Source organism: Erigeron canadensis, chromosome 9 (genome assembly GCF_010389155.1).
Source record: "Erigeron canadensis isolate Cc75 chromosome 9, C_canadensis_v1, whole genome shotgun sequence".
Classification (NCBI taxonomy): domain Eukaryota; kingdom Viridiplantae; phylum Streptophyta; class Magnoliopsida; order Asterales; family Asteraceae; genus Erigeron; species Erigeron canadensis.
The window spans coordinates 9748111-9759087 of record NC_057769.1 but is presented as its reverse complement, the minus strand read 5'-3'; the positions used below and the strand labels follow the sequence as shown (position 1 = coordinate 9759087).

The 10977-nt window shown below is 35.6% G+C and overlaps 2 protein-coding genes across 2 annotated transcripts; both read right to left on the bottom strand.

Annotated features, from left to right (window-relative positions):
* Nucleotides 1-954, bottom strand: LOC122583166. The gene has a single exon (XM_043755595.1). It carries the CDS (start codon nucleotides 952-954, stop codon nucleotides 1-3), a length of 954 nt encoding a protein of 317 aa, XP_043611530.1.
* Nucleotides 955-9804: 8850 nt separating this feature from the next.
* On the bottom strand, nucleotides 9805-10977 carry LOC122583165. Its single transcript, XM_043755594.1, has 3 exons — nucleotides 10870-10977; nucleotides 10152-10313; nucleotides 9805-10053 (listed from the first exon to the last, which is right to left on the bottom strand). Exons 1-3 carry the CDS (start codon nucleotides 10975-10977, stop codon nucleotides 9805-9807), a joined length of 519 nt encoding a protein of 172 aa, XP_043611529.1.

The window sequence follows — 10977 nt, the reverse complement described above, 5'->3', positions numbered from 1 at the left end:
TCAAGCACCTAAGTTGATTTCGAATTGTGGCATCGTTCTAGTTGGCAAAGCATATGGTGCTCTTAGTATGCTCCCAACTCTGGTCATACGCAATGCTTCACCAGCATCTGCAGCCCGTTCAAGTTCACGCATTTTCTTTCTCTTCTTGTATTTCCACACCAACACTATCATCAAAGCCAATAACACCAGCAATGCAACCCCACCACATACCGAACCAACAATACCCCACACCCAGGAATCCTTATCCTTCTTACTAGGTGCTTCAGGATGACCTTCAACTGTTGCAGGCGGTTCTTGCTCAGGAGCTGCAGCTGATTCAACCACAATCGTGAAATGCCCCTGTTCAGTCGTTAAACACACATTCTCATTCACTACATCCGTAAAATTAACCTGCCCATGTAAATCAAACCAAGCACATTTCGCGACCAAACCAGCAGGCACTGGACTAACTTCCTCAAATTTTATCGTCATGGCTTTTTCAGAAGCCCACAAGTCAAGCTCAGGCAAATCAACAGCTGTTAAATCTGACCCATTATATGCAAGAAGACCCAGCACAGGAGTCAAATGAGCATAACCAGGCAACGAATAATACGTACTTGACCAATTCCCCAAATTCTGATAAACCAAAATAAGCCTTTCCACATACGGCTGTTCCCTCAAACCAACCGGAATCCTAAACTCTCTAAACGTCTCAACGCCTCTATGATACAAACTACCACTCCTTAACCTCATTGCAGATATCTCAATCCCATTCAAATTAGCAGGGGGCACCCCATCATACGGGATCCCGGTTCTTGGATGCACAAAAGCACGATAAGCGTAATCTTGCAGGGTCGCATCGAGCGCCCGCGCAGGCATTGTTTGTGGATTAGTAAATTGACCCTCAAATCTTGGAATCCATAATAACCATAAAAACACAACACCCTTTACTAAACTCCAAAATGTAAGCCTCATTTTATTCATCAAAGTTATTCAATATCATCACAACATATATATCTATATCTATATCTATACCTATATCTATATATGGCCTAATTCTATCTGTATGTAAAGATGTAAACCCTATAAATGGTTCTAGAAAGTTCTTGAACTTTTTTCAATTTTCAGCACAATGTATGTATATATACATACAAACAAACCCTAATTCCTATCAAGAAAATAAATTTCTTAAAAATTGAAAATATAAAAGTATTTTCTTGATCAAGAATACACAGACAGAATAGTACCTCAAGAATCCATCTGCATTAGTGAAAATGAGTGGGTATATGTAAAGATATATATATACAAGGGAAATGGAGTTGTATATATTGTTGTATATGTATAGGTCAGATTATAGATATAGTGAAAGTGTATGTATAGGTGGTGCTTGAGGGGAGAAGCAGAGCAAAGAGAAGGGGGGAATGGGTGTGGGTTTGACGGAAATGCCCTTGGATTTGTCTGTTTTTGGAATTTATGTGTACAGAAAAGGTGATGGATTGACAACTGTTTTGCATGTAAATGGAAACCAGTCAATGGGTTTATTTATTGGTCAACTCTCTAAATTTTTGCATTTCTTTTTATTCCATTTTTGTTTAATATTACTCCGTATTATATCATGTGTTTATTTATGTTCAATATTTTAATTTTCTTTGTGGTATTTCAAATGTAATTACATTTTTTTAAAAGATTTTTCTAATGACAGCTTAAGGTTTTAGTTCATCTCAAATAAATTGTTTAATTTTAGAAAAACTATCTATAATGGGTTGACTTTATGGTAATTTACTAATTTTCTTAGCTAAAATATTTTATCTTGTAGAAAAATTCTGGTTACCTTTTCCGTTTTCTTATACTTTATAGCATCCAAAAAATACCTCAAAATCTCATGTGGCATTCACAAGTTTGTAGTCTTGATCGGTTAACTAATAACTTTTATATGGAAACGATCATAGTACCCGCGCGTTGCAGCGGCTAAAAGATGAGGACAATATAAAATGAAGGCGGTGGTGGTGATCGAAGAATGCGAAGGAGAAAGATGTGTGTTTTGTGGGTTTAAATTTTTGATAAGGATACTTTCGGTAGATACTTGAGGAGGTGTAAAAAACAATAGAAGTAAGAAGGGTATTATGGGAATGAAAAAGTTGTTTAATTTCTTAAAACCAATACCCTTTATAAGGGTTTATAGAAGTTATAGAATTAATACGTTTTAAGATTTTCTTTTAATTAAGACAATTTACCGTATGTTTATCAATGAAACCCTAATACATAGATATTATACAAGTAAATGAAGCTAGCCCATAATGCATCTCTGGTTTTTCTCACAAAACTTGGGTTCGACTCTTAAGAGTGATAAGTATGTGGGTTTTTTCCCAGAATCACCTGTAACGGCTTATGGTCTACATTTCGTTGTGCTTCAACATTATACTGTGAGGTGTTCTCTGATGTCGAATACCGACTAACTGTTCAAAAAATAATAATTTTATACAAGATTAAGTGCTTGTTTTTTATTTTTTAAGAACAGCGAAGGGCCGGACCACGGGTATCCAAACTGGATACCAAGGGCCTACCCGATCTCCACCCCCCGCCCGCCCCACTCGGTGAATTCAACTCGCACGCCAAGAATGTTGGCTAGTAACAATGCTCGAGATTAAGTGCTTGTTGTTTACAACTTCAATCGAATCCTAAAAGTGTTCTATAATTCGTGATATATTTAATTAATAGGGTTGGATTCATATGGATCCTTTAAAACTGATGGAAACCAAGGGACTAATCTCAGCCCTTGGATCAACCATCATCAAAATCCCATCAAACATGATTGGTTACTCCGGTGAATTACTCCGGCGACTGTGCAATCATATTTGATTGGTCTAGCCAATCAAGCTTGATTGGTTACTCCGGCGGATTACTCTGGTAACATTGTCCAATCATATTTGATTGGTCAAGCCAATCAAGCTTGATTGGTTACTCCGGCGAATTACTCCAGCGACATTGTCCAATCATATTTGATTGGTCAAGCCAATCAAGCTTGATTGGTTACTCCGGCGGCGATCCAAGAGATGGTGGATTCTGATTTTTCGGTGACACTGATTTTTCCGGCGAGCTCAAAAACAATGTTTATTGGATAAGGTTTGTGCGGAATGTGTTTCTGAGTGTTTTGGTACAAGTTTCATGCATTAATTCGAAGAAGCAACACAGCTATAGTGTTTTTAATTTTTCCGGTGAGTTTTTCAAGTTTTCCGGCGAGTATAGATCGGATTAATTTCTGGTCAGGGTTTGTTCGCGGTGTGATTGTGAGTGTTTTGGTAGAAGTGTGATGTTCTAATTCGAAGGAACGAAGGATATATCGGCGTTTGAAGTTTTCCGGCGAAGTTTGTTGCTTTTTCCGACGGTTGTATGACTGTATCGCCGGAGAAGGAGGAGTTGGTCGCTGTCGCCGGTCAGAGATAAAAGTGGAGATGGCGGTGGTTCAAGATCCCGTCGCCGGAAAAGCGGGGAGAGAGAGAGAGAGGCAGATTGTGTGTGTGTGTGTGTGTGTGTGTGTGTGTGTTGGGGTAGAAGAAGAGGAAGATGTTGAAATGACTTACGAGTTCGAACTCCTTCTTCGTTGCTTTCAGAGAATGGGATTTGTTGGCCAGGTCAAACTTCCTTTTGACAAGAGTGGTTTTCAGGGAAGATGGAGGTATCTGGTGTATGCATTGCTCGTCTGTTTGAGCAATCGCAAGGCTGTCTTTGATCAACTATCTGCACAGATTGCGTCGCAGATGGTTGCTTTGGTATATAATCGTCCTTATCCTTTCTCCCGATATTTTTATCAAGAGTTTATTGATCAGATTAATGCTAGGGGGAGAAAGCGATTTCTTCTGTATCCTCGATTTGTGATGGCTATAGTTAGACATTTTTGTCCAGACTTAGAATATGACCAAGGTCCTCGCTACGTTCTTCATGTTTAGCCTTCGCGTCTTTTTGCTGATCTTGAGGCCAATACGAGTAATGTGGCTGGTCTCCATGATCCACCACTTTTTGGTCACCTGATTAATCCAAACTATCAATCTCGTCTTGAGAATGATATGTTTGTGGATGCTGTTGATGACGATTCTGATTCTGGTTCTTCTGCAAGTTCTGTTGATGGTATTGAGAGTTCAGGGGATGAGTCTGCTGGTTCGGATGTTGGAAATGATGATGATGATGTTGCTAGTTCCGACGGTTCTGCTGCTACAACTGCGACAGACACAGATGATTCTGCTGCTGCTGAACGTCGAACTAAGATGATTCATGATATTGCGGTTGCTTCTGAAAGCGATCATTCGCATCAGTCGTTTGATCAAGAGGGTGTTTTGTTTCATAGAGAACGCAGAAGCAAAGCTTGTCACGCTGTTCCAGCAATTTCAGATTCCGCTAACTCCATTCCTGCTGCTGAGATTGATCCTGATGTTGCAGCTCAGCATGATTCTGAATTGCGAGAGATCTTTGAAGATATGGAAGACCCTGTGAACAGAGCAAGTTCGGTTAGTCCGGTGAAGAGGCAAGGGAGTATTGATCTTCAATATACCAAAATTAAGCGTCGACGTGTTGTTGAAGCTTCTTCTGTAGCAATGCCTACTCCTCCAAGACCGACTGCTGCTGTTGCTACTGTTCTTGGATGTCGTGTTGATCTTTTGGAGACCAGGGTTCGCACTTTGGAGTCTGAACTCACTGAGACTCGCGTTGCCTTAACATTTTTGATCAACTGGGTCAAGAATCAAGGGGGAGAAGTTCCTGAAGAGGTCTGCAGATTGTCAGTGGTTCAACCACGACGTCAGAATGACGATGATGATGCTGATAATGCTGCTGAAAGGAATGTTTCTCGCCCAGTTGAAGATAGAGGAAAGGGTGCAGCGATCGAGGGGGAGACAGGAGGTGATACTTCTCAGCAAGGTGCTTTTGGTTCTGGCGCTGGTCCTTCTGGTGCTCCTCGTGATTCAGGTTTCTAATTTTGTCTATGATAAAGATTGTTAGATAGAATGTACAATTGATTGTGTGTAATAAGTTATGACATTTTATGTAATGAAAATGTAATTTATCTTATTTTAATACAAGTACATTTCATCTTTATTATAATTATCATATTTCATCTTTATTATAATTATCATGATTATTCTTTTATTCTGGTGTTCATTTTGTGTAAATTTAAATAGATGATCCAGATTATACAGATTTATTCTTTGATGGTGATGAGCTCGAGGAAGGCGAATTTGTCCCTGAACCAAATCTAGATATATTCAAGAAGCCTTATGGGTTTGACGAAGTATGGGACTCAATTCCTGAAGATCCGTTGATTGAAGAGAATAGAGTGCTGGATCAGCAGAGATCAGATGTTAGAGAAAGAATGCTTCAAGTCCCATTCAGTAGCCTAACTCAAGTTCTACATTTTGTTGTGTATGCTAAGAATGGTGATGTGTCGATTCCATCTGAATATGAGATTAATGTGACAAGACCATTCAATTCAAATGATTTTTCAGTTCCTCTCAGAGATGATGATTCATTACATATTGTTGATCGACGTGTTCCCGAAAAAAGAGTAAATGATTGGATAGTACATAGGGAAACGTGGAAACCGAATTTATATTGGACTCATATCTCAGATAAAGATGCTGCAAAGTACAAGACAATCATCTGGAGTTGGTTTTATGATGATGAATTGAAGTTGTTCGTGCTTAAAAGACCAGAAGGTTGTCAGTACTTAGCATGGTGTGAGAGACATTTCAGAAGTTTGTGTGAAGAAGATTTACATGAGCTTGGAAATAACTGGATTATCAATCCAAGCGATGATGGCTTAGCTGATGTTGTTGGTAAGAATCTCAGAAAAGATTTCTGGTTAAGGAAGAACATGAAAGATTCTGATAAACCACAATTTAAGATTGAGCCAAGTTCGAAGAAAAGAGTGGTTAAGCTAGATAAAACAGTTGAGTTTGTTCAACATGATATTAAATGCATGATCAAGGTTCCTGCCAAGAAATGGGCACAAGATGTCTTGGACAAGATGGATAATTGGGAAATTGATCGAAATTCTGGTGAAGCCAAGATGTATGCAGATTCAAAGAAGCAGATTTTGTTGAGAAGAGTTTATGATCCGATGCAGCTGGTGAACTTCTCAAGAAATGATCTGAGAAAGCTGTACGATACAGAGTGTTCGTTTTTGCCATTTTGGAAGCATGAAGAAAGTAGATATCGTAAGATACTACAGCTCTGCTTACATGAAGATCTTCATGCAAATAGCAAAAGATTGTTGTTTGATGAATGATCAGATTTTGAAGACTAAGAAATCGAAGGTGCTGCTGTCAAGGGGGAGTTTGTTGATGCATGTTGATGTGACAACAGCAACTTAGATTTGATATGTCGTTTAGATTGAGACATTATGTTAATTTATGTCGTATCTATATATGTAATTGATAGGTTATGGACTTTATGTTTTGGTAATGATCGATTACATGTTTTGGTGTTATATATATGTGTGTTATGTATGATGTTTGTTGTGTGATATACAAGTACAAACATAATATGTGTTAGGATTCCTTAAGATGAAATACTTAGGAATATAACTAAGTCTTGTATCTAACGAAGATAAGGTATATCTTCGTTAGAGGCAAACGAAGATAAACTTCGTTTGGTACAAACGAAGATTAACTTCGTTACATGGGCTGGGCAGCTAAGTTCGTAAGAACAAAGCCCAGCAAGCCCAGTTCGACCTGAAACATATATATACGAACCAATACCCTAAAATAAGGGATCACGTTCGACATACAAGTACACCAGACACCTAAGTTCGTTCTATATCTTATAGAAACGAAGATAGTATAATACGACTGATTATTTACTTGATAATTAGCGATATACCGGTTTACTAATCAAACTAGTTATCTCGTGAGGATTCCGCACTCACGACATAATCATAGACGATCTCGAGAGCGATCTATAGCTATCGAGGGACTCACAATTAGCGACTTCGTCTCTTTGAAAGCCAAAGATTTGGTACCTATTGATTATCTGGAAATAATAAATCTGGTCCTTTGAATATAAATTAGTTAGCAGTTCGTATAGTTAAATGATTATGTAAACTAGATTTTACGCTGATAATCACTTTTTTTGCCAAACACTTTTTTCTTTTATTAATTGCGTTATGTAAACGCAATAATCAGATAATCATTTTAAAACTCAATCACAAACACCCTCTAAAACTTTAATTAATTTTCTATTGAATATGTGGACATGTGGTGATCTTCTTTGGGTAATTGATTGGTTATCTATATTATCTAATAAAACAAACCACTTATTTTTTTTCTTAAACGTTTTGTCTTTAAAAAATCAAAAATATATTTCTCCTTTATTCACTAATTTAAACATCTTCATCAAATATATCTATAATACCCTTAATGATTTAATTTGCAGTATAAATCTCTCAACACTTAAAATAACTACAATATCACTTTTAACATCAATTACTTTTACATTCACCAACATCGTGACCGTCGCCACTGTCGTCCCCATTGCCGCCCCCACCACCGTCACCGCCGCCGCCGCCGCATTGCCCGGACATGAGTCTAGTTTAATTTTAAGAGAATGTTTACTTCGTGTATTTTTTTTTTTTTTGAACGGCAAATATACAATACTACTACATTACATCAAATAATACTAAACTATTCCATTACCAAAGATTGAACCTTGGTCTTTACTCCAAGAGGCAAAATTTTCTACCAAGTGGGCTAACCCCACATTAAAAAACCAATCCTATAAAGAGAATGTTTACTCCGTATACGCTTCAAAATGTTTATAACTAGGTAGCCCGGGCCGCCCGTTGGGCGGCATCGGGTATTAGAAGAGCGTTGATGTGTATGGGTAAAAGTGACGGAACCGTTGTTGATCAAATACATGCGCCGAGTGCCAATAGAACCATAAATTTTTTTTATAAAAACAGCTAGTATTCATTTAATTCAATATAAAAACAACTGGTAAAATAAATAAAGTTGTCACATATCAAATACTATTCTTTTATAAAATAACTTAAAAACAAACTCAAAAATCAAAAGAGAACAAAAAATTACAACGAAAAGAAAATTGAATAACATATATGCGATACAAAACTTTACAAAAAAAATAAGAAAAAGTTCATTAAAAATATTGTAGAAAGCAAAAAATTTAAAAACTGTAAATATACAAATGGAATGTCAATTAAAACATAATGTTGAAAAAAAATGCTACAAAAAAGATAATGTTACAAAGTATAAACAAAATTGTAAAATACAAGCCAAAAAAGCAAAAAGCTAAACAAAAGTTAAGACTAAATGTATAAAATAAATGTTAAAAAAACATAAGTTACAACTCATATCTAATTTTTATGAAGTATAAACTTATAGTACAAAAAGTTACAAAATAATGTCATTCCATGAGATATGTTAAGGGTTTAAAAAGAAGAAAAAAGTAGCAATATACCGGTACACCATCATGTTTATGTCACTCAAAAGAATAATAAGAAGGAATAAATGTTGATAAAATAAACTCAAAAGTCAAAAGAAAATAATAAGAATCAACAGAATATATGTAAACAACATAATATCAAAAAATTGTTTAAAAATATAACAAAATTATTAGATTTTTTTTTTATAAGAAACAAAATATTAAAATTCATACTATTACACAAAAAATAAATGTTGAAAAACCCCAAAAGTAAAATCTAAAAACAAAAAATTAAAAAAAGTTTTTTTATTTTAAAAATGATAATGTTTAAATAAAATCATGTTACTTAAATTAGTTTCGTAAAAAATCAAATGAAACAATAAGGGGCAAGAGTATAAATATGAATCTGTTTAAATATAAAACTCCAAGGTTATATATGAAAATTATGTGGTTGCGAAAATAAAGGAACTAAAAGTTTAAAATTGAAACTCCAAGGTTATATATGAAAATTATGTGGTTGCGAAAATAAAGGAACTAAAAGTTTAAAATTGAAAAGGAAGGGAGTTGAACCAAAGACCCCTCCCATGAGAGGCAAGGGGTTTTACCAACCAACTAATCTAAAGCTTTAAACATGTATCAACATATGTTTTATTTATACTGAAAATGTAGATAAAGACAAAATAGCTACTATTCACATTCACTTTATTTATTAAAGAAGGTAATATGTCAAGACACATAGCTCCGCCAATCCTATAAAGTTCAATTCCCTTGTATTTCTTTCCATTCATTGTGATGGTCATCTTTAACCATCACATAGCTCGATCACTATGTGACGTGAAGTTAATTTGCCTTTAAAATGAAAAAAGGGTTATTGGTAGTGCGTCATAGTTGTCGAGTGAACTAATTTGCCTTCTAAAAAAGACTTCAGATACTTGAAAATTGAAATTGAGTACTTCCCTTCATGTGTATGAACAGACTTATGACAAATAGACAACATAGGCAATTTCATAACAGATAATCAACTTTTGACTTAATTAGCAATGTTATTGAAGGCTCTGCAGATCGGTAATTAAGGCCTTAATATATTGTGACTTTAGTATATATCATGTCATTTCATTCAATTAATACACGTTACCTTGCCTTGACAGTGAATTGAAAGAAACACAAAGGGAAATACAAACTAAAGGTTTGATGAATTCAAAAAATAATGCCAAAACACCCACAAATTATATAGAAACCTTTTGTTATTCTTCATCAAGTTGCCTGTATAAAAACTTTTAAGTTACTCTCAAAAAGAACAAATCGACGCCATTAAAATTGGGAATCATCATCCACATTCGCGCAAAAGAGATGAAACAATAAACATCTATGAGAATTAGAATGTGTGTTTTTTTGAACCTATTCTGATCTGTTAGAATTAGGCGACGAGGTCTCCACTGAATTTTGGGAGGTCTCATTGGGTAAGAGGTTATTAGCCTGTGTAACCTCAACCTCTTTCTCGCTTTCATCCAAATACACTACATCCTGCATGTTGAGTCGATGGAATTCAGCTATTTCCCTCAAGTATCTGTTTTCAAGCGAATATACTGCATTCTCGTGTGCCAAACGCCCCTTCTCTGCTAATAATGTCTCTAGCTGAACCCGTATCTGATCACAATTTACACACACATATTACATACACCTATTGTCAAGAAATTTAAGAAATAAATAGTTAAGAAAAATTATAGATAGCTGATCAATAGTACCATGTCTTCATCATCAAGGTTGTCTCCTTCACGAGCTTCACGAAGCATTTTATTTTCTTCTTCTAGCTGACTATATCGTTCCTTTGCAAATGCTAATTCCGCCTTCACAGATTTAAGCTCCCGAGCAAGTTGTTTTACCTTAGCAGCTGTTACAATTGCTATCTGTCAACCAAAACCAAAATCAAGAAAGACATACCATTATGCAGCTAAAATATGTATGTTTATGTTTATAATGAATCAGATCAGTGAGCCTATAAACATGATAGTTTCTGCTATGTTTTTCATGAAATACTAAATATCAATTTTTACATCCCAACAAGCTAAGAACGTATATATATATATATATATATATCATCTTATAGCATATCCTAATGGGAGCATACTGGAAGATGTTTTGTCTTCAAAAAGTCATTCATAACTTATTACCGTCGAGAAAAAGGATTTATTCAAAGACTTTTTAGCTAAAAGCTACAACTATTTTTATTATAGAAAGAGCTTTTGGAAAGATTTTTACATTGGATTGGGAATTTGGGATAATAGCTATTTGATCAATCTTAGCTACTGGAAATATGATGGGTCGAAAAAGTAGTCTCAAAGAGTAATTGAGCTGCAGATGCTTGTAGTATTAACCAGTTCTTAATTATGAAGAAAATTTCCACACCACTTAGTAAGTTCCAAGTATTAACCAAAACAAAAAACCACACATTTGCCACCTTACGTCGCGAGAAGCTTGTAGTTGAACTTCTTGGTTCCTCTGCGGCTGAGGAGATTGCATTTGCATTATAAGATCTTGCCTTTGAATCTGATCTTTTTGTTCACTATCCAT